Source organism: Halictus rubicundus, chromosome 1 (genome assembly GCF_050948215.1).
Source record: "Halictus rubicundus isolate RS-2024b chromosome 1, iyHalRubi1_principal, whole genome shotgun sequence".
Classification (NCBI taxonomy): domain Eukaryota; kingdom Metazoa; phylum Arthropoda; class Insecta; order Hymenoptera; family Halictidae; genus Halictus; species Halictus rubicundus.
In genome coordinates, this window is record NC_135149.1 from 27,488,614 (window position 1) to 27,515,952 (window position 27,339).

General features: G+C 37.6%; 4 protein-coding genes and 1 long non-coding RNA gene across 11 annotated transcripts; 3 read left to right on the forward strand and 2 right to left on the reverse strand.

The window, feature by feature from the left end:
- Positions 1 to 266: 266 nt before the first annotated feature.
- LOC143360768 (uncharacterized) lies at positions 267 to 6,007 on the forward strand. The gene is made up of 3 exons (XR_013083348.1): positions 267 to 1,624; positions 3,986 to 4,056; positions 5,716 to 6,007. It is a non-coding gene; the product is annotated as an uncharacterized LOC143360768 (long non-coding RNA).
- A 3,908-nt stretch (positions 6,008 to 9,915) lies between these two features.
- Positions 9,916 to 18,212, forward strand: LOC143359822 (facilitated trehalose transporter Tret1). Its single transcript, XM_076798102.1, has 3 exons — positions 9,916 to 10,496; positions 15,927 to 16,237; positions 16,320 to 18,212. The coding sequence occupies exons 1-3, from the start codon at positions 10,477 to 10,479 to the stop codon at positions 17,609 to 17,611; spliced, it is 1,623 nt and encodes a 540-aa protein (XP_076654217.1). The 5' UTR covers positions 9,916 to 10,476; the 3' UTR covers positions 17,612 to 18,212.
- Positions 18,213 to 18,471: 259 nt separating this feature from the next.
- LOC143359841 (uncharacterized) lies at positions 18,472 to 19,508 on the reverse strand. Its single transcript, XM_076798137.1, has 2 exons — positions 19,353 to 19,508; positions 18,472 to 19,164 (listed from the first exon to the last, which is right to left on the reverse strand). Exons 1-2 carry the CDS (start codon positions 19,405 to 19,407, stop codon positions 18,512 to 18,514), a joined length of 708 nt encoding a protein of 235 aa, XP_076654252.1. The 5' UTR covers positions 19,408 to 19,508; the 3' UTR covers positions 18,472 to 18,511.
- Positions 19,509 to 19,634: 126 nt separating this feature from the next.
- On the reverse strand, positions 19,635 to 20,931 carry Prosbeta3 (proteasome subunit beta type-3). Its single transcript, XM_076798147.1, has 3 exons — positions 20,775 to 20,931; positions 19,871 to 20,436; positions 19,635 to 19,798 (listed from the first exon to the last, which is right to left on the reverse strand). The coding sequence occupies exons 1-3, from the start codon at positions 20,775 to 20,777 to the stop codon at positions 19,750 to 19,752; spliced, it is 618 nt and encodes a 205-aa protein (XP_076654262.1). The 5' UTR covers positions 20,778 to 20,931; the 3' UTR covers positions 19,635 to 19,749.
- Positions 20,932 to 22,122: 1,191 nt separating this feature from the next.
- Cul2 (cullin 2) lies at positions 22,123 to 27,242 on the forward strand. Of its 7 annotated transcripts, none has more exons than XM_076797991.1 (8): positions 22,123 to 22,428; positions 23,425 to 23,619; positions 23,700 to 24,198; positions 24,279 to 24,458; positions 24,538 to 24,756; positions 25,409 to 25,579; positions 25,737 to 26,681; positions 26,769 to 27,242. In XM_076797991.1, the coding sequence occupies exons 2-8, from the start codon at positions 23,501 to 23,503 to the stop codon at positions 26,898 to 26,900; spliced, it is 2,265 nt and encodes a 754-aa protein (XP_076654106.1). In that variant the 5' UTR covers positions 22,123 to 22,428; positions 23,425 to 23,500; the 3' UTR covers positions 26,901 to 27,242. The 7 variants fall into 7 exon arrangements, with proteins under 7 accessions (XP_076654106.1, XP_076654096.1, XP_076654115.1 ...); XM_076797981.1 differs by lacking the exon at positions 22,123 to 22,428 and adding an exon at positions 22,435 to 22,765; XM_076798000.1 differs by lacking the exon at positions 22,123 to 22,428 and adding an exon at positions 22,778 to 23,022.
- Positions 27,243 to 27,339: the final 97 nt, after the last annotated feature.

The window sequence follows — 27,339 nt, forward strand, 5'->3', positions numbered from 1 at the left end:
AAATTGCAACATAATATTACTGAATTACGTTTCTCATGATCGCGTTTCCCAGTAAACGCATAAACGTTTCCTATCTGGCAATTACAAATCGCATAATTTAATTTTTTGAATATTAATCAAATAGATGACAATTTCCAGAAAATCTCTTGTTAGCATTACATAAATTATATAAAATTACAATGCACTTTCCGGTATCGTATAAATCACATAGATACATAATTGCTGCAAATTATATAAAATAAAATTCTCTAATTTATATAAATTGACCAGATACGCCCAACAATAATCGACAAAACAATACAATCATCTGGCAACTGAGCTAAATCAGTCACATACATTCGACTCGGAAGATTCCGCAATCATATATATTTCACTGACCTTCCCGAACATTAACATAGTTGCACAATCTCGCCATAGCAATCCAACCAATCTACAAATCAAGAAAACCACGACATCGGTGACATCATGAAATCATGACATCGAGAATAATTGTTTTCTCACTCGAAAACGAAATCTTTGTTCTAATTTTTTCGATAGCTCCCGAAAGAAGACATCACAACAAACTAAATTAACAAACTAAATTAAAAAGCGTTTCAGCCCTCTTGAAATATTTTTAAACATACGTAATGTTGTAATAAAATACACCGTTGTATTCGGGAGAGCCTACAGAATAATTCTACTTAAAAATCAGTCGAATATCTTTCGTGGTTGAAGCAGGAAAAATTCTTAAAGCTGAAAGCATAAATTTACTATTTAATAATTATTAAAAATTTGTAATTTTCATAGATGAAATTTCTTTATTCAAGTACGTATTACAATAAAAATCTACTAGACAACACACAACGTACATGGCAAAATATATGGTGAAATCTCGATATATGTCAACGACACGACATATATCGTCTAGGAAACATACCCGAGCCGTGTTATGTTTACACTCATCGGCATTCGAGGCCTCTCGAGCTTCGTGGCCCCTCGGGAACTATACCCCGCGGTAGTGGGGTTAATTCCGCGACGTTTATCATCCAGGTCTAGGCGACATATATAGAGAAATCACTGTACATCACTCGCTTTCATGTTGTACGTTGGAAATTCGTGTTTCTTTCGAAAATAAAATTTCTTAAAAACTAGAAATGTATGATTGTAGAATGGAAGTCCACTGGCTAATTAATTTTCGCGCGCCGCAACACGTGTCGCAATCGAAACGGCTCAAGATAACAGAGATTCGCTGCCCGAGAACTACTTCTTATTAGCGCGAACAGTCATTGATAACGGCGAAACAAACAAACAAATCATCACGAGCCTGTCATTGGGCAATCTTCGAGGTGACCGGGCCCAATTCGGCGATCATTTTCATTCGCGGTTCAATCGTCGTTCTCGCCGGTTACCGACCGTTTTAGCCGCTCTTCCATCGACACTTCCGCTTCCTTTGGCCGCCATTTTCTCATCTAATCGACCGTTATCACCTCCTCGCTAAGAAAACATAGTGATTTTCTATCGGCACGTTGTGAAATACCGATCGAATTCGAGTTTCGCGAGTGTCCACTTCAATTTGAATATTTGCATTAATTAATTTTCGTTGTACGGAAGTTCATTAAGTGTGTCGTCGGTTGCAGAGGATTGCGTAAGTTGAACATTTTAAATCGCATGATTCGCGTTCCTCGGAGATCGAAAGGATTGTGTGTTGTAATTCTTCCTACAAAAATAAATAATCAAGATTAATAAATAATAAATAAATAATAATAAATAATAAAGCTTACATTTTGCATCGATTATAAGAAAGTGCGCATCGTGTCTTGCACCCATGTAAGAACATTAATTTTTACTGTGAAAAATTTAATTTAATTTAATTGAAAAAATTAATTTTTATTGTGAAAAATAATAGTGACGCATATTACACATCCTCTATAAATTGTTAGAATTATATTCACGTCTTTCGTACATGTTGCGTCTATTCTAGGAAAGTGCATGAAATTCGAATGTTTCCAACGATTTTCCGCAAAGGCACGCATAATCGTTTTGATTACAAAAGCATATCACAGGCTTATCGGTCGTCAGTAATAAAGAACTCGGAAAACTTCTATCCCGGATTAGGTTTATCAGTATATTTTCAAACGGTTTATCTCGAATAACAGGCAACTTTTATTTTATCCGCGCCGCGACGAATATAAACGTTGTCTCGGATCGTATCTATCATTTCGAAAATAGCATACGAAAGGAAACGTTTCCCGTGCATAAGTTACCATAATTGGAAGTTGTTTCATCTAGAAAAGAAATGCGATCGTGTGCATACAATAGAGCGTGCGAACGCCGATGGAAATTGCGTTTTCACGGCACCGTTCAGTAGAGAGAAAAAACACATTAATTAAATGCAATTGGCTCGCTGCGTTAAACAGGCCGTCCAATTACAGTTGCAATGGAAAGTGATTAAACTTGAGGTTTCTGTTGCATAACCGCGCCGTAATCGGTCTAAAATGCTCGAGTACTCGTGTTTCCTTCAACACTCGCGATTTTCCAAAACAGATTAACGATCATCGGAGAACGGAATAAACTGTCTTTCATTCTTTGCAAAAATTTATCAATTTTCTGCTTTGGACACTGTCAAAGTCACTCCTCTAATGGAAATGTTTATAAACAAATGAATAACTCCGTAAGTTTATATAATTTCGACTTAGAAAAATTAATAAATAATGCTGTAAACTACGCTTTCATATTTCAAGAAAAATTAGAATTTTTTATCTTTTGTTCTTTGCAAAAGTTTATCAGTTTTCTGCTTTGGACACTGTCAAAGTCACTCCTCTAATGGAAATGTTTATAAACAAATGAATAACTCCGTAAGTTTATATAATTTCGACTTAGAAAAATTAATAAATAATGCTGTAAACTACGCTTTCATAATTCAAGAAAAATTAGAATTTTTTATCTTTTGTTCTTTGCAAAAGTTTATCAGTTTTCTGCTTTGGACACTGTCAAAGTCACTCCTCTAATGGAAATGTTTATAAACAAATGAATAACTCCGTAAGTTTATATAATTTCGACTTAGAAAAATTAATAAATAATGCTGTAAACTACGCTTTCATAATTCAAGAAAAATTAGAATTTTTATCTTTTGTTCTTTGTAAAAGTTTATCAGTTTTCTGCTTTGGACACTGTCAAAGTCACTCCTCTAATGGAAGGTGTTTATAAACAAATGAATACCTCCGTCAGTTTATATAATTTCGACTTAGAAAAATTAATAAATAATGCTGTAAACTACGCTTTCATATTTCAAGAAAAATTAGAATTTTTTATTTTGGTAGTGCCTCCGGAAAAAATACGGAAACCTCAGTTTTTATCAGCTAAACGGTTTTCGGTTTCAGCGTAACTAAAAGAATAAAATAATTAGTGGCGATGGTAATCGTGGAAATAAAAGCTGTGTTCTTCAGCAGTATTTATGTGATTCCATAGGATGAATTGGTCGCGAGAACAACACGCAACAGCATCAATTAATCCAATAAACGCGACGTAACGGGAACGCGCAATAGTCCTTCGAGAATCCTAACCGGCGTGTATTTCCGACTCTAATCATCGCTGAATAGTCTGTGGTCCGTTTATCTTCGCCTGATAACAGTGCATCGATGATTCAATAACTGCGACGAACGCGAGCTCTTCGACACGCAATTCCCGTCGGAGAAAACCGAAAGATGCACCTCTGCGATCTTATCTCTCTCCTGAAAATGTCATAGTTAATTTCATGTAATTATGGAACACCTTGGACATCCTTCGACTTCTTTATAATCCGACGATTTTGAAAACCAAGATCAAAAACCAATTTATTATGCTGTTCTATGTCGAAGCACACATTTTATTCAGTTACAATTCACTAGTCATTTTACATTCATTGAATTTCATTGAAAAATTTAGAATTTACATTCACTGCGGATTTTGATTAATTTAGGTCCCGATATTTTTTGGTACTTGTTCGATGTTATGTTTTTTTTTTCAGTTACATATATTTATGCTGAAGACTGTAGGACTAAATAGAAAGGAACTGGACCGAGAAAATTGAAAATAAGTGTAAATATTTTTGCAGCGTTTCGATTACATTTTGACAATTTTTGAAAGATTCCCAAATCAGTTTTTAGCAAAACCTTAATCTCCTCGATAGCAGTAAAAATTCAATATCAACGTGAATCAATGTTTGTTTAAAAGGTAGAAAGCCTCTGCTTGAAAACGGGTTTTATCTTTCGAATAAACAACGAGTTTCTTTGCACCTTTTCTTATCACCAATAAGAAAAACAAGGTGTCAGGTATTTCAAGACTATCAAGTACTGTTTCAAGGTAGAGCATCCTTAGAGTTGTGATTAAATACATTCTACTCTATCGGAACGAACTGAAGCCGAATTTCAGACAAATTTAATTTATCGAATATTCACGAAATAATTAAAATTAAATTTTTGTTGATCAACAAAATGCTTCCAACATAATTTCTGGTTGTATGAAAGGTACTATAATTAAAGTCTACTCTATTGGAACAAGCTGAAGTCGAATTTCAGACAAATTTAATTTATCGAATATTCACGAAATAATTAAAATTAAATTTTTGTTGATCAACTAAATGCTTCCAACATAATTTCTGGTTGTATGAAAGGTACTATAATTAAAGTCTACTCTATCGGAACGAGCTGAAGTCGAGTTTCGGTCAAATTTAATTTATCGAATATCCACGAAATAATTAAAATTGAATTTTTATCGTTAAAATAAATGCTTCCAGCATCACTTCTGGTTTTAAGAAAGTTATTATGATTAAATGCATTCTACTCTATCGAAACCAGCTGAAGTCGAGTTTCGGTCAAATTTAATTTATCGAATATTCACGAAATAATTAAAATTGAATTTTTATCGTTAAAATAAATGCTTCCAGCATCACTTCTGGTTTTAAGAAAGTTATTATGATTAAATGCATTCTACTCTATCGAAACCAGCCGAAGTCGAGTTTCGGTCAAATTTAATTTATCGAATATTCAAGAAATAATTAAAATTGAATTTTTATCGTTAAAATAAATGCTTCCAGCATCACTTCTGGTTTTAAGAAAGTTATTATGATTAAATGCATTCTACTCTATCGAAACCAGCTGAAGTCGAGTATCGGTCAAATTTAATTTATCGAATATTCACGAAATAATTAAAATTGAATTTTTATCGTTAAAATAAATGCTCCCAGCATCACTTCTGGTTTTAAGAAAAATATTATGTTTAAATACATTCTGCTCTATCGAAACCAGCCGAAGTCGAGTTTCGGTCAAATTTAATTTATCGAATATTCACGAAATAATTAAAATTGAATTTTTATCGTTAAAATAAATGCTCCCAGCATCACTTCTGGTTTTAAGAAAAGTATTATGTTTAAATACATTCTGCTCTATCAAAACTAACTGAAGTCGAGTTTCGGTCAAATTTAATTTATCGAATATTCACGAAATAATTAAAATTGAATTTTTATCGTTAAAATAAATGCTCCCAGCATCACTTCTGGTTTTAAGAAAAGTATTATGTTTAAATACATTCTGCTCTATCAAAACTAACTGAAGTCGAGTTTCGGTCAAATTTAATTTATCGAATATTCATAAAATAATTAAAATTGAATTTTTGTCGATCAAGTAAATGCTTCTAGCATGATTTCTGATTCTATGGGAGGTATCAGCCGGATTCCAGATCAAGTATGAAACTTTTTAGGTTGCTCCAGCTGTTCGAAGAGAACAGAGGGAAGACATTGGACGATCGGCCTGAAAATAAGCGAAATTGCAGAAAACAAGAAGGCTAAGACAGCAGAGAGCACATGACTGCGAGTCTTGATACGAAGAAACTCGTGACACAGGGACCGATAAACCACTAGAGAATAATTTAATCGGCCACAACAGTACGCGAAACCTGTTCAGTCCGCGAACAACCATGGCCAGGAACAAGAATTACGAGACGTTCGCGAACGCGTCCACTTCCGAAGGGTGAGTACCATTAAAATCAAAGTTTTGAATATATTTATTCGTGACGATTAATGCTAATCGTCCTGTGAACTCCTGTGGGACGTTAGTGCCGAAAAAGTGAATTTTTTCAATATAATGCTCATTAAATCAATTCTGCACCTCTCAATTGCAACATCAAATTAAATCAATGTGTAGTAAAAATTTTAATCAAATTTCCATTTAACCGATTCTGTGTCGGTCAATTACAGCATTTAATTCGTTCAATATATGTACAGAAAAATTTTAATAAAACTCTGTTTCAATTAAATTTGTATTGAATCGACTCTGTGTTGCTCAACTACAACATTGAATTCAACTAATCTATACGTAAAGTACAAATTCCAACAACATTTTCAACGACAGTTTACATAATTCCTCTTAATTACCAAAGTGAAAGAAATATGCATACCATAGAAATTTATTTACAATTACAGTATGGAACCAACAAATGTAAAGTGTCTGAAAATTGGTGACTAGATTAGACAGCTAATTATTATTTCAACTTGTAACTTTAGAAAGTGGTTAAACAATTAAATTGAAGCGAGAATGCACGTAAAATAAGAATTAATTTCGTCAATTAAAAAATGGATTAAACAGTGATCTATTTTACAAATAAACCTTATATGATTTAAAGCAATAAATAAATTCATGACAGGACAATGAAAGAAAAGAATTGCATTTTCATATACTATCTTCATAAAAAGCCATTCTGTTTGTTCACGATATTTATCTTATAAGACACGGTAAGATGCTTATTCTAATCCATTAACGACTGACGATAAACGCTTTAAAGATTTTCCACTGATCCGCTATATTAATACCGCGCAATCCTGTCCCGAGAGTTTTTCTCTAATTTGAAAAACATTATGATAAAATTGCCGTTGACTTCTCTGTCGCTCGATTACGCGTTCGAATGAACGTTCGCGCAAAAGTTCGTGGCGTTTCCCACGAACGGTAATTAAGCTGTGCGAAATCCGCTGCAAAAACGCCATCCGCGATGATTGAATTGTTTACGTGAAAAGGACAATTCGACGAGTTTATCTTCTTCGTGCTCGGTCAGATTTTAGTCGTATTGTGTGCGGAATTCGTCATCGCGGGGAAATCAACGAAACTGAGAATGATAACGGTGGCGATAGTCATCCGGAGAGAGCTCGGTTTTCTCTCGAACGATCATCAGCTTCCGGAAACTCGATTCTTTCGAAATGAATCATTTGGTTTCAGTCTGAATCAATATAATCGCAGTGTTTAAACAACGAAAATATGATCAACTAGCACAAAATTATCAAACAACGGAAATACTCTTAGAAAACTTTGCTGTTTTCATTCTCCGATTTCAAAAAATAATTATTTTATTCATCGAATAAACAAATGAATATTTAGTGAGTCTCAATTCGGTGTTGAATAGATAAAAACCAAATAGAAACAAAAAATTCTTAGAAAACTTTACTATTTTCGTTCTCTGATATAAAAAAATGATTATTTTATTCGTCGAATAAACAATTGAATATTTGGTAAGCCTCGATTCGGTGTTAAATTGATCGAAACGAAATAAAATCATTAAAAACCTTGTATCGTTTATGGTACGCTCTACAGCGCGCGGCTATTGTACCGACAAAATGGCGACAAGTCGTCTCGTCGACGTTTCGAATAATAATCGGAGATCGCTTGCAATCTCGTTTGCTGTTTATTTATATCAGAGTTGGCGTGTTTCTGCCGATTAGGTTCGCAACGAGCCATCGATCTCGATGTCGAGAAATTTTTGGGGCGTCGATCACGGTTGATCGACGACCATAGTAACATAAAAGACCTCGCGCAGGCATCCGCGGTCAGGAAAATCACTCACTGTGCGACGTTAGCCACGTGAAAATCTAATTGCACCGCGTTTATGACCTCGTTTATTTGCTTAGGGTCCCGATGAGTCAGCGGGGTTTAAAAATATGAGTCGTAAACGGGGACACTAAGCCGATACCTCGTCCAGATTACTGTTCGAAAACTCTGAACGCATTGTATTTCTGTCCTTTCGGCAACTCTTATTTGTTCCCCGTGTTCCCAATTTCATTCGTCCCTTGGGAACAATTGCCTCGAATCGATACAATGGAAAAAATTGTCGCCAATAAAAGACAAGCGGTTCTAAATTTCTCCTTTAATCCCCCATTGTTCGCGCGTGCAATGCTTACGTTAATGTTCGCGTGGAGATCCACGATGTCCATTTTTAAAATTCTTGAAAATCTTGTGAGACTCACAAATCTATTCTAGACTGTGTATAAATTAAGTAATTAATTGTTAAGCAGTAAGAATAATCAGATTAACATGCTTGCTACGAGCGTCACCTGTACGTGACGCGATTTAAATTAAATTAACGTGAAAATTGGATTAATTTATTTAATAATGCACTACTTTTTGGAAAGCTGAGAAATGTGCGAAACTGAGATAAGAGAGGAAAGCCTCTTTTCACTCGTCGATGTCAATATGTAATTTCACTGTCATGTGACAATTACTTTCACCTTGTGCGGATGTTTTATCGCGATTCGCTTGTTCAGAATCATATGGTCCGCCGGTATCGCGTTTCACGAACAACAATCGTGACAATTTCAGTCACGAGTCGGTAGAACCGCCCAGCGATACGGCACTATTTTTCTCAGATAAACAAATGATCAAATCCTCGTGATTGTTCTTATCGATTCGGGTGTAGATTACAAGACGCGCGCAGCCTATATTGTCAATCCGAGAAGAAGAAATCGGGAACGATGCGTTCAGGCTCTCGCTATTAAGGTCGCATAATTTTTATTTTATTAGCCGTTGGACAAACGGCGACGTTCTATTTTCCCACGCAAGCCACACCGCGGCGAAAACAACGAAAGAAACGACTTCGACGAATAATGACCTCCCATTGTACATGAACAGCTTTTTTTTTAATATTATTTTGCACACTTGTGTTGGAAACGTTTCTATTCCGTTTAAATTGCAATGTCGCGCGTAGACACTAAACCTACCGATATTTCATGTATACTTAATCCTACTATGAGCGGTCAAATGACCGCTTCAAAAAAAAATATGTATCTTAATATAGAAAGAGATTTTAGCCAATTGGATAGTAAACAAAATATTTTTTTCTGTTTTCATTTTCAGCACATTCAAGTCAATAAGTTACATGGCGGTACAGTAACGTTGTATACAAGAAATTCTAAACGAAATTTCAAAAACGGTCATTTGACCGCGCGTGATAGGTTCAGTGTTAATATCGACTGAGGAAAAACAAGATACAGCATTCATTTAACATTTTCATGGAACGTTCATTTAAACATTGAGTGAGAAAAATAAAGCGGATCATACATTTCACATTTTTATGCGACATTCGTTTAAACGTTGAATCAGAAAAAAGTAGCCCATTTATTTAATATTCTGATGTAACATTCATTTAAACGTTGACTGACAAAATATGAACATATTTAAATATTAAGGACTAAGATCAGACTTTTTATTACGTAAAAAAGAACATAATGGGGAAAGGAGAGACTGAATAATAGCTTAATATAAAGAAACAATAACATTCTCAATTGATATTGGAAACAGAGACAAGACTGTAGACTAGTATTGTTTTTGATATTAAAAAAAAATTCAAATATCGCCACCTTCTGGCTCGTTCTAACAGCTCGTTCTAACCGCAGAAAAGACAATAAAACATTGTTGCTGCTCGAGAAGATGCTGTCAAGCCTGCTGAGCATCGTTAAAAAATTGCAAAACAACAACGTCTGTCTGCATATCCGCGTATTTGTCGGTAAACATCGTGGAGAAGGATACGAATTCGAGAAATGTTGGCGGGCGCGCGAGCGGCGCATGCGCGCGATAACGAAATTCGCGCGCACACCCTCCCACCACCAACAGTCTACTTTCGCATATATAAGCGGCGTGCGCGTGTCACGGGGACATTCGTTGCGCGCGCGTCGTCGCATCAACAAGTATCGTGTATTCGAACCGGAGCGTGATTTTTTTGTACATCGGTTCGCGATCAATCGATCGGTCATCGATCCGCGAGAACGCCCCAAGAAGAACCAAAAAGGAAAAACGATCCGTTGAGTTTCGGGAATAAAACTGTCCATGGAAGGAGACGTCCGTTGGATTTTCCGGGACGCACGATCGGCGCTGCGACAATTCTCCTTGTTCGTCAGATTGGAGGTTTATTCGAGAACGCGTAACGCGTAATTCCGTCAACAGAAGAAAAAAAGAAGAAGAAGAAAAAGGAGAAAAGACAGTCCCGAGGAGAGCAAAGAGGACAGAGAGAAAACAAAGAAGAAAGCAAGACGGAGGAGGCGATGAACCGCGCGAGCTTCCTCGTCCGCGCAGTGATTGCAACGTTGTGATCGACCGACTGTGATAAATATACATATATATACACGTAGATATATTCGTATACATAACCTGTACATATTTTTACTTCGTTCGGGAAAGAATCGTCGTGGGAAAGGATATCAGCATGACGAACACCAAGGCAGAGTAAGTAATTCTGTGTTTACCCTTCGGCCTTTGACGCGCACGCGCACGTACACGTACACGCACACGCGAGAACTGGCACTACGGTAGCACGTGGCAGCTTCGATGAATTTCTCGGGTTAAAACGAGAAACGCCGGACTTTTATTTCTTGGCATCGTCGTGACACCGGCGTTCTTTATCGAGCACGGACAAGGAAACGCTGGTGTTTTTCTTCCTCGCCTGAAAGCTATACTACTCTCGTTGTTTACCGCGATGGCGACCAAGGACGAAAACCGACTCGTACTTTGGAATTCTTTTTCCTTCGCCTCGGAAAAAAAAACATTAACAGCTTTCTGTCGTGGGACCAGACATTCGAACGGTCTTTCAACTATTTCTTTCTACTAGGTTAATTCAAATCTTGAAGCACAAAAGATCCGATCACTATGGGGTGCTAATTACTGTGTATAGAATGATTATACTTATTTTAAAAGCATAATGAATGTTAAAACAGAAATTTGACGATTTATTTCTACTAGATTAATTCAAATCTTGAAGCACAAAAGATCCGATTACTGTGGGCGTGCCAATTACTGTGCCTATATTAATTATACTTATCTTAAAAGCACAATGAATATTAAAACAGAAATTTAAAATTTTTAAAATCAGTAAAAAATCGTTAAATTAAAATCAGTTAATATACACGTAATATATCTGTTTTTTAATATTCATCATGCTTTCAAAATAGGTATCATTAATACAGGCACAGAAAGAGGCACCCCTACAGTAATTGAATCCCTTACCCTACAGGGAACCGTCGAAATGAAGCAATTCTAATTTTTGAGTTTTTAAATATATTATTCAATTATGTAACAAAGGACCGTACATATTGTCCACTTTTCCCAGTATTTAACATTGTAATGCATCGTCTAGTTCTCCTAGGAAAATGGTCTTAGTATTTCCAAAACTGCTCGTCCACAAAGCGATAATTGAAATTAGTCGGCCATCTTGGACGCTGTTACTAACACACTATTTTCTATTACATGGTGACACAAAGCTACACATTGATAATAAATAGTTTATGTCTGCGTTGATTCAAGTATATAAGAGTTTGTTAGTAAGGTGTTTCTTATATAAATAATTAAGGCACATTTATTCTGAGACGACACTTTGACGTCGTTTTGACAGACGATCGAGATTAACGTGGTTCTTAGCTTTGACAGAGAGAATCGATCGAATTATTGTTTATTTATAGACCGTACCACGCGAATTTTCTGCCTCGTTTCGCGCCGCTAATCGTCGTTAATTCGCGTTATCTAGTTACACGTTCAGCCGTAACCCCCTCGACAGATGTGTTTACCAAACGAGTCGCACGTTCGGAATGTTGTCGCCATATTTTCCTGGCTTTTTCACTTGCGTCGTTCGTTCACCCGTCCTCAACATTGCGTCATCCGCGCGTGTTTAGTTTGTTCGTTCCAGCTAGCTTTTTAAAGAGAAATTATCTTAATCTCACCGTGCGGAAAAAACATGGTCGCACTTGTGCCGACATTTAGTTTTATTCTAGATCGGCAGAACGTGCGACTTACGCAGAACTGATAAACATAACAGCGCGAATTTCATTCGAGAATCGTTTAAGCATCCCGGACAAAGAATGCTGGTTCTTTGTTTAAATTAATTTTGTATATTACCTACTCGCGAACCGCGGACGAGGTAACGGTTTTCTAGTTGAACAACAGGATCCTTGTAATTAACGCGTTCCTGCAGATAAGTCCGTTCGCCACAGCTTGATATAATTAGTCTATTAATACGCGCCGTCGAGTAGCATTATTGACGACTGGTCAGGCAACGAACAGCTAAATTTACTGTACGTTTAACCTCTTAAGCACTGTGCACCACTATAATGGTTTCCGTGGAAAGCGTTAGTTTGATCGGTACGCCACTATAGTGGTTTCCGTGGAAAGCACCAGTTTGAACGGTAACGCCACTATAGTGGCTTTTGTGCCTTACGTCGCCAAGGGCGCCGTACCTGCGAGATAGATTTGCGGACAAGCGGCGCCGTACCTGGGAGATAAATTTGCGGACAATCGCGCCGTACTTAACCTCTTAACTCTACGCCACTATAGTGGCTTCCGTGGAAAGCATCAGTTTGAACGGTACGAACCACTATAGCGGCTTTTGTGCCTTACGCCGCCAAGGGCGCCGTACCTGCGAGATAGAGTTTCGGACGAACGGCGCCGTGCTTAAGAGGTTAATATTAATTTCGAACTTGTTAATAATTGCACGTCTACTATCGTTGATTTGACCTACATAGAGGTCGCATTAATTCTTGTAAAACAACTCACGGTTTATTTGCGTAGTCGTTTCCGTCGGTATTAAATAGTTCATATTTATTGAAAATAAGTAATCGTGATATAAACTATTCGTTGGGTAAAGCAGTTGTCTGCTGACGGCGAAAAAGCTTGATATTAAATTTGATCCTCCTACTGCATTGTCGATAATTAATTCAGTCGTTAAATTGTTCGAGCGTAATTTATATTTTTAACGGTTTCAAATCATAATTGCTCGTAAAATGACTGCGGTCAGGGTTACCTTTGGTCGTGTTTATCGCACATATTTTTTTTTGTTCCGTTCCGTAGCACCTGACACAAGGTAAAGTTTATCGCTCGTTATTCGCGAACAGCGGTCAATGTTGGTGTTTTCCGTTGTCAAACACGCGTGACGTAATTAAACTATTTATACTCCACGGACTCTGGGACAATAGTATTCACCCGAGGCATTCGTCTGTGTTACACTTGAACCCTTTCGCGGGCGAAAATAGTCCGACTAGATTATGCCAAAATTCAAAATTCTACCGACTGCCGAATGACTCGTAAAAAGGATGATCTAATTTCTATAATATTTGCTCTGTTCTGCTTATCTTTTCTAATTTGAATTGCGAATAGTTCCGCCAGCTCTAGGGTAAAGAACCCAATTACCGTGCCTGTATTAATTGCACTTATTTTTAGAGCAAAATAAATATTTAAAAAACAGATAGTAAATTTTTTTAGATTGAATATTTTCATATCTGTTGTAGATCTCTATTTTTAATATTTATTATGCTTTAAAAATTAGAATAATTAATATAGACACAGTAATTGATACCCCCATAGTAATTGCCCCCCCCCCCTTGCCCTAGTTCCTGACGCTTAAATTCCTCGAATCAACAATTTTCAAAAACGCGTTCATCTTTGCTTTTCAATGCAAAATTATATTTTTAACGAGAAAAATAATTGGATCTCGAAATTAATTTTTAAATATGTTAACGCGACATTTTAGTGATCAGAGAACTGTTTGAATCCTTACTTTATAAACATAGAACATTTTCGTTGAGGGATCCCTAAGTCATCCCCCTAAGTTTATTTCGGTTTTCGAGGTAAACGGCGAGGATACAGGTTAAGGCTATTCAAGAGCGTTGCTCTGTTTGATAATATACCCTAATTTTGTGTAGCTATAGATAGAAAGTGTCGACTTTCTGTGGCAGTCCCAAATATTCGCATTACCTAACAGAATTAGAATAAAGACAGGGTAACCGACCCAATTACTATGGGTGTACCAATTACTGTGTCTATATTAATTATATTTAATTTTAAAGCATAATGGATATTAAAAAACGAGATATTAACTGACATTAATGAAAAAAAAATTAACATCTTTTTTGAATATTCATGATGCTTTAAAATTAAGTATAATTAATATAGTCAGCAGATTATTGGAAAAGACGACTTTTCGAATCGACTGCTTATTCTTTCGCCATTATTATTTCGTAACGGTTCTCCTGATCATCGTCTCTAGTCGAGCTACAATTGCACTCTAGACTGCAAATGTTTACATTCAATCCTGTTCTATCGAATCCTGTTTTGCATACGAAAGTAATCGCACCTTCTTATTTATCGCCTCCTGACGTTTCTACGTCGTTGCATCATCGTGTATTATTCGCGCGTTATTTAGTAACAACGCTTGAACATTCACCGAGGATATTTTACTTTTATCGTGTGAATACGCGATTGCGAGGTTTTCTTCCGTTTCAAACGTTTTCAACGGTCGAACGCAATTTTCCCGACATTTTTCTTTCCTCGTCCGACGGCAAATCGACCGTCAGCGCGAGAACAAAGAAAGTCGTGTGTTTCGACCGCGTTTTCCGTCCGCGACCTTTCGTCGCATTAAAGAGTCAAAAGGGAAGCAAGATACGGAACAGAAGTCGGTATGAATCATGCTAGCGCGAAACGGTGAGCATGGTCATTGTTCTGAGCGAGAGCCGCAACGATGTCCAATGTTGATTAAAAACGCATTTAATTTTTTGCCAAATGTAAAGCAACTATTTGATCTCAGGATATTTAACGAGTACTTCACGAGCAACAAACATGACCGACTTATCATTTTATTTTGTCCGACAGATGTCTATGTACGTAAGCAGATAAACAATTATCTACAGTCCCAGCTACGTAAATAGGGGACACCCCTTGTGCTACATGTCGATTAAATAATGTCAATTTTGTTACAGTAATCTTAAGTAAACACCTTTGTAGAGACTTTATTATTACTTTTTTTTGCAGTTAACAATCGTGAATGCATCAATAACATGATCCATTATGGTCGTTCACGAACCGCGGAAGTTTTAGCGTTTTTTACACCATGAAACAATCGCATTTCACGGTTAATTGTCCAAATGAGAGTAATTGAAAATCACCTTGAATGCTTTTTTCTCTTTCATATGGCAGCAGCAAATGCTGCCTATTGTTACAATCGCTTACACAATGGAAGACAGCAAAAATTTTATTACATTTTTCTCAAATTTATTTTTACGTATATTTTCTATAAATATTTATTCTGCGTTAATACAATCGAGCTTGTAACATGTTATTGTAATTTATGATATGAAATTTATTGTTACAACCGCTTACACAATGGAAGACAGCAAAATTTTTATTACAACATTTTTCTCAAATTTATTTTTACGTATATTTTCTATAAATATTTATTCTACGTTAATAAAATCGAGCTTGTAACATATTATTGTAATTTATGACATGAAATAAAAAAGATTGTGATATAAAAATAAATAACAATAATCAGTAATAGTAGTCAATTCTGTAGGCACAAATCTTTTGCGTCATGAAAAGACTGACAGTCACTAACGTACAGTTTCAAACACACTATCCGCCATTTGTATTGTGTGAAAACAATTATTATCTCCCAGTTTGTAGATAAACCTGTCGGTCCTATATGTATCTCTCACTTATTGTGATACGCACAGGAACGTTTAGTTCTGTGCATTGGTTATGTGCCCAGAAAAATAGTAATTATTATATATAAAAATAGTAATAATTCGAGGTGTGCGAGAATTCGAAACCACAGGACAACTGAAACTGAACATTTTTAAGACAGATCAGCTAACCAGTTCAAATAATTTGTTACAGAACAAATGGCGACGTTCAGAGCTCAGACAGGTCGTCCTTGGTGGGCTCTGCCATCCTTCCAAAGATTCAAACAACCGGTCACGCGGAGGATGAAAAGGCTAGATTGGATTCGGACAACACGAACACTGACATAGAAGGAGGTGACATCAAAGGAAGCGTTGTCAGGCAAGTTCTAGCAGCATTGGTGGCCCAGCTAGGAACCATCAACACAGGCATGACCTTCGGTTTCTCCGCCATTGCTCTGCCACAACTTCAAGAACCAAATAGTACAATTCCCATTGTTGCGGACTCGGCAGAGGAGTCGTGGATAGGTAAGGAAATCAAAAACAGAACTACCGAATCACAAAAATTCGCGAGAAAGTCCATTCGTTAACAATGAAATTAATTTTACAGCCAGTATGTCCTCCATCGGAACTCCCATTGGATGTCTGGCGTCCGGGTACATGATGGACGTCCTTGGAAGAAAGAGATCCCTGATCATCACAGAGATTCCCGCGCTACTCGGCTGGATATTAATCGCATTCGCCACCGACATTCGCATGATATACGCTGGAAGGTTCTTCGTGGGTCTTGGGTCAGGCATGGTGGGCGCACCGGCAAGAGTTTACACCGGGGAAGTGAGTCAGCCGCACCTCCGAGGGATGCTAACCGCGTTTTCCAGTATTGGAGTGAGCACCGGTGTCTTGATCGAGTACGCGTTGGGCAGCATGCTCAGTTGGAACATTTGCGCAGCTATCAGCGGTATACTCCCTCTTGCGGCTCTGATGCTGATGTTCATCTTCCCTGAAACGCCGTCTTACCTTATATCGCGCAGCAGGCCGGAAAAAGCGCGAAAGGCTCTGCAACAATTTCGTGGCAGTACCTGTAACATCAACCAGGAGATGGAAACGCTTATCAACTTCTCGAATAAGAACAACATCAAACGTCTGACAGGATTCCGCGAGATAGTGAGCGCTCTTCTGAAGCCGAACGCTCTGAAACCGTTCACTCTGCTGGTCTTGTACTTCCTGATATACCAGTGGTCAGGCACAAACGTGATCACCTTCTACGCCGTAGAAATCTTTAAAGACTCAGGGTCGTCTTTGGACAAGTACTTAGCCGCGGTGATCCTCGGTGCAGTCAGGTTAATGTCCACCATTGCGGCCTGCATCTTGTGCAGGAGATGCGGAAGGAGACCTCTGACGATGGTCTCTTCCATTGGGTGTGGACTGTCCATGGTAGGATTGGGAGGGTACTTGTGGTTAAAAGATTATTGGACTCATAACGATCTTCCGCTCGTCGCCACTTGGTTCCCCATATTGTGCATATTCGCGTACACCATAACTTGCACCCTCGGTTTCCTCGTTATACCGTGGGTGATGATAGGGGAGGTATACCCGATACAAGTGCGCGGTATTATCGGTGGTCTAACTACCATGGCAGCCCATTCCTTCATTTTTACCGTGGTGAAAACGTATCCGTTCTTGGCGAGCGCGATTACTCGGCATGGTACTTTCATTTTGTACGGTTGTATATCTTTGTTCGGTACGATATACTTTTACCTGTGTTTGCCGGAGACGAAGGGTAAAACGCTTCAGGAGATCGAGGACTATTTTTCTGGCAGAAATAGCGACTTAAAAACCGGCAGTATAGGCGTGAACAAACCAAAGGTGTTAGAAGTGAAGAAGGGTCAGGTATTACCCTAAACGGCGGACATGTTTTCGTTTTTCAATATCGATGCAAGTAGCTCGCAGAGTCTGTCTTCCATTGAGAGCCGGGAAAGATGTGTGTTTGACTTACCGATGTTTTATTTTTTAAGCGACGAAACGGAGCTAGTTTTTATGTACTTTTACCAGAGAACATTGTTTAAGATGAGGTTCGTCTTGTAGCAAGACACAGTAGCGTTGACCGAGAGAGACTTGAGGGGACGATCATAAAGTCAATTGCATGATATTAAGACTCGCTATCGATACTCTTTTTCTCATTTTTAGGTAGGATTATTATTTTAGATTACGGTTAAATGTATTTATTGACTAAAGACTATAATGTAAATCGTGTTTGCTTCTGGCGGAAGAGACGCTGTATATTTTTATAGAAACGAAATATTTCAAGACATTCGAAAGTGTCGGATATACTCGCGAATGAATAATATACATTTTTCGAGAATCGCATCACAATTTCTGGACATCCGCGCAAAGATAAACAAAGGTGCTATTTATTATATCATAGTATTATATAACGATTGTACATATGTGATCAAAAGACAAGACGTAATTAATAAATGACTGCATAAATAATGTTTCTAAACTGTCGTCTGATAATGTACCACGCGGGTTTCTCCAATATAAAGTGTTTTATAAGTATAAACTAAAGTTTTGAATACATTTATTAAATAGTTGACATCGTTCCATGTTTTCCACCTGCGAGATCTATTTACATCTGTGGATACTATTGGAATGAACACCACAAACTGTTATTAAGAAACAAAAAATTATATGTATTTGCCTATTCTAAGTTCATATAAGTAGAGAATTGCATGGCACAGAATATTAAAACTAATACAAAATTCATAGCGCAACAAATATTTATTTGTCTAGTACATGTGTTTAATCGAGAGTTAAGCGAAATTTACTTCTCTCCTTCTTCTTCTGCAGTTTTTCCTCCTTTTCTGCTAGAAACTGCTTGATCGTTGCTGCTGGCAATATTTCTCCTCTATATGTTTTTGGTATACGTTCTTTAAGCAGTAAATCAAGTTTTTTCTGAACGTGTGCTTTTGCATCGAATGCTTCAGCTTCTTTAATTTTTGCAAGCAACTCTTCCTGAAATGCTTTCTCCTTCTTTAGGTTACGTCTTGCTCTTATCGTTTCCATTTGAAATTTTGTTCTTTTACGCAGCTTCTTTCTCTTATGTTTCTTCATTTTCTTCCTCCTAATCACTATCAGACGTATTGCATGCTTTTCCACAACATTTCCTAATGTAGGAAGGTCTAAAGATTTATCTGTTAGTGGTAGATCTTGCTGAATTGGACGTTGCCTTGAAGGATCTCCTATCGATGGTATATCCTTGAATGGTATTTCAATGATATTTTTTATGATTCTATTGTCTAGATTTCCAAAATTTACATTCAGGGTTCTTGGTGCAAATTTAATGTTTATATCAGGCTTTGTTACGTTCGTTGCATTTTGAAGTAAATAAGAAGATGGACTATTATGTTCACTTCTTGAAAAATGGGAAGAACAGTATCTTGCGATAACATTACCTAAAAAGAAGTTCGACTAATATTTAAACAATCTACCTTGGTCAGTAACAACGTATTACCAATATTAAAACACAATAATACTTGGACGGTTTTATATAGTTAAATTGTAAAACATAGAAACCTAATTTGAGAAAAGAATGTTTGAGGTTATTATTTTTGGTGATTTAAAAATTGGATCCCGCACGTACCTTGTTTATTGATTGTTACTTGTCGGAGTGCCACGCACAATCTATTGAAAGCCATTATTATAATTATATTCTACATGTATTCGTATAGTTGGTAAAATTATTTCAAACCATTACGAATCGAGCAGACGATACCGTTCTAAACAAGCAAACATAACCTAAATAACGCGCACGATGAACACAGCCGGCGTATTCTAAATGTTACCAACATAAGAACAGAATAATTAATCGAGAATTGCAATCTTTACTTATTATGTCTCGTGGGACATTTATTAACAAAGATAAAAAATCCATAACCGATTTATTGAAAATTATTAATTTATTTAAACAAGGTGTACATTTCTTTAGTAAGTGCTTCCAAGTTATGATCTTATACATAATGTGAATCTGTGTTGTCAGTTTAGTCCATTCTTGTTTTGACAACCCTTGTTGTAACTTTGTCTTTCTCTCTGTAAAAATATTTTCATTGTTAGCTTGAAGAGATCGGTCAAAGGTAGGGGAAAGACAAAAAGGTAACATACATTATGTGAACAACAGCACCCCAACCAGATATTGCATCTCTGTCACATGCATTTACTAAAGCTTGACTGATAGTCTCGAAAAGATCATCTGGCTCCAAATCTGGCTCATAAAGTGATTCGCACATTCCATAGAGCTGTTCACCACATGTTCCTCCAACCACAAAGTCTCCTGGCATGCATATGCATCCTATCAAATCCATATTACAAATAAATGGCTCGAAAGTTACTGGATCCAATCCAGCAACAATGGGTTCTACGAAGTATGGCGAGAATCTTCTCTCATACAGGAGGTTTGAAACCATGGATGCAAATATCTTAGGCTGAATCTTTCTATTTTCCTTCAATTCATAAAGGTTACATCGAAACCTTAACCTTTCCATTACTGTTTGAGTATCAGTAGCAAGGCCAGGCAGACTCATATACAAGTGTGGTCCAACTTCAAAGATTTTTTGAAAATCACATGTTATCGTTTGTGCTTGGATACCAAATCTCCGATCAGCAGCTATTGCCACACAGTTCTTGCCTTTCATAGCTATAGTAGCACCTCCATTATATGCTAAAATACTCTGAAAAAGAGAAACATAACTTTATACCGTCCTATAGATTTACATACCATTATTACATTGGGAATTTATTAAATTTATACAAATTGGCTTTGTTCAACTATTTATTAGTATTAACTAAAAGTCTTGTTTCATATAAGAAAAATCATTCAATTTGAAAGGCAATCATGACTATTTTCTGTCAACTAACAAATATGCACTATCATTCCTATATTTGACAGCAACATAACCTTGCTTCATTTTGAAACTGTTTTAAAATTATTAAAGTATGATAGTAACCAATGTTATTTAATATCAGAGACATCCATAAGAATTCTATTATTCAATGTACGTATAATTACCATTTTCGGGAGCTTCTTTTTACTATTTGTCACTGATTGAAGTCAAAACAATTTGAAGTGCCGTTTCGAACGCAAATCGCGATCACGGAACATAAAGTATGTAGAAGCAGAGTCGCCAACACTGGCGAGATACAGGAGTAGACCAATCACCATATGGGGTTTCGTGTCTCATAATCTGAAATACCGACATCGTTAACAACAACTGGTACAGAATAACTTTTGAACATTCGCACGCATTAATTTATTGAACACAATATACTGATAAATTTATTATCTCTGCTTGTTTAACTATTATAAGAATTCCTCTTGCCAATGATGCTGTCGAATACCCCCTTGGCTATCTTACCACCTAATTTTTTAGTAAAAATGGCAAAGTAACTTTTATACATGATTATTGGAAATATACAAGATACTCGATTCTCACTAATGTTCAGTAATATTAGTTCCACATTACTAGTCCCGGCCGATACGGTAGGATGTGACACAGAAATGGTAAGGGGGTTCTAGAACCCCGAAAAAATACATTGGACGACTGGTCTACTACTATGCTTCGTCTGTGTCGCCAGATCAGGGGAATTGACTCGAATTGAGGGGAAAAGGTTACCCTCTCTCTGCCAGTACCGGATTAGTGACGTGACAATGTGACACGTGCATGACAGAGACGAAATGCGTCACATGACCGAGCCGTGACGGAAGCGTGGGGGAATAGCGTCATAAAAGGAGATGGTAAAATGGGAAGACGCTGGCTACTCTTCGTAGAACAGTTAACGCAATTTTACATATGACAAAATGGTAACTCCAATTCTTTATTATTTAAAAATTACATAGAAGATATTGTACTCTATCATTTATATTCTCCCAATTTTGGATTAAACACTGTCTTGGATTATTATATGTGGATCCGGAAAGGAACATCGCTGTCTAGCTGTTGTTTCCATTGATCTTTGGCGTTGTTTTAACACTTTCGGAATTTCGCAAAATTTCACCACATTCTTTATTTATAGCGTTACGTGGTGCAAGAAAGAGACGATATAGTTAAACAAAATATATAATAGTCTTACAGACGCGAAACTCTGGCACTTTTCAAAATCAACCTCCAGTGCGCATGCGTCCGTAAATAGGTCCACGAAGAGTCTTGGAGTCTCTGTATTGTTCAAATCATTAACACTTTACTTACCAGCGTTAATATTCATAATATTAAAAAATCTATAATTCATTTGTCCAAAATTGTTTTCTATGATATTCATAGTACAAATCCTTACACGATGATCATATCACATTTCAAATATTGCCGCGCTTTACAACGTTTCCGATTTTTCGCTCGCAATCTCTTCTCCCTTCTTCATCCAGTGGTCCAGAGAAAGGGATCAAAATATACGAACCAAAGAGTATGAACATAAAGAACCGACAACATTGTCTGCACGTAGTATGTCAAGGTTACTCAGTTTAGGGATACAACGATATCAAACGTTCCGACAGAAGTTTCGCCCCGTTGAGAGAGCGCTCTATATTTATAAAAAATAAAATGGAGTATTCTCTATAGAGAGCGGGGTCTCTAGTCGATCCGCGCTACCACCACCCCCCCCCCCCCAAAATCCCAGAAAGTCAAGAGCAAAGGGCATAATGGCTCTGCGACGTTATTGAGAAATTGAAGGTAGTTTGGTGTGCCTTGTAGAATTCGTTTGTCCACCGTATAGAGATCGAAAACATTTTTTCGTCCATGGTTTGAAAAAGTGAGAGAGAGAGAGAGAAAAAAAAACACGCGAAGGGAAAGCAAAAAAGAAAACGAAGACGAGAGGGATAAAGAAAGAGAGAATGTGTTCGATGAAAATGAGTCATTGTAAATGTCATGTATTTTGCGACAGGGAATGATTCCGACGGGATTCCAAGGTTAAGAGTGCCGGAAAGACTTTTCTTGACAGAGATTCGACCCGATCAGTAATCGTGTCTCTCTATACACACGCACCGACCACTCTTTCCACGACTTTTTGGTTAGTGGTTCCGATCATGACCATCTGGATACGGTACTATGGTACCAGTCAGCTGTAGTTCGTAACACGCGTATACGCGTGCAACTTATCGTTCGTTCGACGATCGAATCGAGACGTCACAGCCAAATGTATAATCCGATAGATAACAGATCGAGATCCCGATACGCAAAATGATACACGTCTAACAATCGTTAAAAAACATCTCCGATCGTTCGAGACCGAGACCTGCACGGCGCTATTTCGAGTGTGCTGAATCGGTTCGATCTCGTCGCGATACAATAATTATACACCGAAAAATCATTCTCGTGCACAACAAAAGAAAGGTGTCAAAAAAAAGCTGCTGCTCGGGTAGTTGGAAAGGGATATATAACTGCGAAACGAAAATGCTTAGCAACGTATTTTGCATTTATGTTATTTTTGAACCGACGATGTAGAAAATTCGTGAACAAAGCGTTTTAAACTCGCTGTCTTTATCTATAGCTAAAAGATTATTCTTGGAGTGGATATTGCGTGCATAGTTTAACGTCTTTCAATTTCGTGATTTTTTTCTTTTTTATCTGAGCACAGTGAGAAGCTTCTCCGTATTTTGTCACTTTTCTTTGTTGTTATGTAAATGTTTCAAATCTTGCATTGTCACTGATATAATTTCTTTTTTCTAGGTTTACTAGTTTGGTATTTACATTGTAGAATCTCTACACGATTGATTGCTCAGTGCTCTTTCTATTGTGAAAAAGGATGTCATTGAAACCCAAAAACATTAATTTTAAGGAAACATGGGAAGCATTGCAAGAGACTATAAAGAATATAATAACATTGTCTAATGTTCCACGTGCGGTGTGGAACGACAGATTCAGGTAGTTTGTGCGTGCTAACTGCTAATAAAAAATTCTGGGATCTGCTTCAATGTAAACAAGTGGTCTATGTTTGATTTCAGCGATATTTATTCTCTGTGTGTTGCTTATCCGGATTCGTTCGAGAACGAATTGTACAATGAAACGGAAAAGTTTCTGGAGGAGCATGTCTATCAGTTGTTGTCGACAGTGTCCGCCCAAAATGAATCTAATTTGCTGCAAGCGTACCACCGTGCTTGGTGCGAATACTCTCAGGGCACCAAGTATTTACATCGCTTGTATTTGCATCTGAATGAACATCACATTAGAAAACAAAAGTTTTCAGATGCTGATATCATTTACGGCACGTCTTCCACAATGTCTAATTACCAAGAGCAACTGCAAGTAGGCGAACTCGGATTAGATATTTGGAAGAAACGAATGATCATGCCATTAAAGAAACAGTTGGTGTCACAATTATTAGACTGTATTCACGCGGACAGAGTAGGCAAAGCTCAAATAACAAATACAGACGTTATTTGGGGTGTTATACATAGTTTTGTTCAAGTTGAAAAGTACAAGTCAATGATGTTAAAGTTGAAAGTAATTATTCACATTTCATTCCTTGCCGTTCCAAATTGTGTATTCGATTATGAAACTATATCGTTCTTGTTCTATATTAGTTGTACCAAACCATATTCGAACAACCCTTCCTTGAGGCCAGTGGAGAGTTTTATACGAGCCAAGCATTTACCCTGCGACAAAAGTCTGATGTACGGCATTACATGGTACAAGTTTCGTCTCAACTTGCCCTGGAGGAGCTTCGCGCTCATAAGTTCCTTCATTCAAGTTCTGTGCCTAAAGTACGCACCTTTTCTTATGCGTTACACACTTATCCAATTAATTTAAAGTAGTTGGTTGTTCGACAGTAATGATTTGCAGGTGAAAATGTGCTGTGAGAATAAGATGATAGCCTCGTGCGTATCCTGGCTTCACACGGAAGCAGAGAGTATGATAGAGAACGAAAATAGAAAGGATCTATCGCTCTTGTATCTACTGTTAAGGTCATTACCCGACGGTTTAAATCCTATTGTAGAAAAACTTACCGAACACATCATTCAGCAGGGACTGAAGGCCATTGAAAATGTACAGGGTGACAACGTGAGTGATTACGATAGTACCGAATGCAGATTAAGGGGGGATTCTCGCGTAAACGGCAAGAAAAGTCAACTGTCGAGGAATGTTTATTGTAAATCTATTTATTAAACACATCTGCAAATTTATACAGTCATAGATGAGTATTTGTAGGAGTAAAAAAATGAGATTGATTATAAAATTATGCCTGGCGAGCACGACCAGAAACGATGGGAAACATAGCTCTGGTTGTAGTTGTTCGAAAGAAGAAAACTAAAAATATTTCATTATTATATGTAAAAATGCTTTGGTTGAACCTAAATTCGTATAGGAAAAGTCTAAGTAGACAAAATGGTGACTGTTAGAAGAAAAGTATGATTTTTTCAGAAGAAACGACTGTTATTGTGCTGTACAAATCATTAAGAATACTGTTCTAGAAGCAGGAAATTTTGAATAAGTATACATTGATTTAACACTTTTCGAGTTACACTTCCCACTGTTACGTACTGACGCTGCCACTCCGTAGCATCGTTCTTCTAGAATCGACTTAACTTTGTCATTTCAATGAATCTCAGTATAAAGTTTTGGGAAAATATAAAATATAAATTTTTCGGACCAATTACATGAGAATTCCTCCTCAAGTTACTCATAAAACTGATGTACTAATCCGTAAATCTAGATACACACACAATTCGTAGAGAGCATGCTGGATGTGCATAAAAAATATTCAGAATTAATCAAGGAAGTGTTCCAAGCTGACTTAATCTTCGTCGCGGCTCTCGATAAAGCTTGCTCGGCCGTAGTGAATCACAAGACAACTCCACGGCAGCCGGCCAAAGCACCGGAACTAGTAAGTAACCGAATGATAGTTTCTAGAGGTGCGCGAGAACCCGAAAATGTCGGATACCCGATGATTGTCGTTGTCGTTGTAGTTCTCGCACACCTTTAGTAACTCCACCAGTTTCCACGAATGACAATTCTTACGGTTCGGAACGTTTCCATTTTAGTTGGCTAGATACTGCGACTCTTTGCTGAGGAAGTCGGCCAGGGCCGTATCAGAAGGAGAAGTTGAGGAGAAGCTAGCGAATTGCATTACTGTGTTCAAATACGTCAACGACAAGGACGTCTTTCAGAAGTTCTACGCTCGTATGCTGGCAAAGCGATTGATCCATCAGCTATATCAGTCAATGGACGCGGAGGAGTCGATGATCGAGCGTCTGAAGCAAGCTTGCGGATACGAGTTCACGAACAAGCTCCATAGGATGTTCACCGACATCTCGGTGTCGGCGGACTTGAACGCTAAATTCACTTCTAGTTTGCGGGAGAGCGACAGGGAGAATCAGTTGCGCATAGGTTTCTCGGTGAACGTGTTGCAAGCAGGCGCGTGGCCGTTGGCGGTGCCTCCGTGGCAAGGACCGTTTCACATCCCCCAGCAGCTGGAGAAGGCGATACAAGCGTTCGAGACGTTCTATCACGGTCAATTCAACGGCCGGAAGGTCACTTGGTTGTATCACCTTTGTCAAGGCGAGCTCAAGTTCAATTACTTGAAGAAGTCGTACCAAGTGACCCTGCACACCTACCAAATGGCGTTGCTGTTTCTGTTCGAACACTGCAACTCGATACAGTGCCGGGAGGCTGCGACCTCGCTGCATCTGTCGCACGACCAGCTAATGAGACATGCAGCTAGTTTAGTAGATAGTAGAATTTTGAAGAAGTCTACGGAGGGAGACCTAGAGGAGGATACCGTCCTGTCGCTGAACTTCGATTATACGAATAAGAGAACGAAGTTTCGCATAACCGGTTCGTCGCAACGGGACGTGCCACAAGAGAACAACGACTCCGAAGCAACGCATCGCAGTGTCGACGAAGACAGAAAATTGTACCTGCAAGCAGCCATAGTCCGTATCATGAAGAGCCGTAAGATTTTGACACACAATCAACTGGTACAGGAGGTAAAATAGTTTATTTCTCCATCGTTTCTATTAAGTTATGCGAGAACATTGTAACGATTGAACGTCGATGGTATATATGTGTTCCAGGTACTCAGTCAACCAAAAGTAACGTTCATTCCCTCGATTGGCATGATCAAAAAGTGTATCGAAGCCCTCATAGATAAGCAGTATATCGAGCGCACGCCGAACAAGGCAGATGAGTATTCGTACGTCGCATAATTTCAATGTACCATCTGTCACCATCATTAATTTATTTCGTTTGGGATGCTCCGCTTGATCATTCATGATATTACGAACCCTTTTGCTAACACTTAAACGAAAGTACAGTCTACTGTCGTATAGATATTTCTTAAAAGAATAATAAATAAATGAATAAAAAACAACAGAGAAAAGAGAATTTGTTGATAATGCTCTCTAAACAGAATCTCTCGAATGGAAAGATCAGAAGAAGCATCCTGAAATACTTACTTGCTCCTGAAAAGATCAACCGTTTCAATAACTTAGTTGACTCAATGATTTGTAATATATGCACACCGAAATAAAGCTAACGTTACTATTTTACGTCGGGACGATTTCTTTTTGACGGTCTCTCTTCTCCCATAGATAGATATTTAATTTTGATTTTCTTTCTTAAATGTACAATTACCGTTGCTTCGCG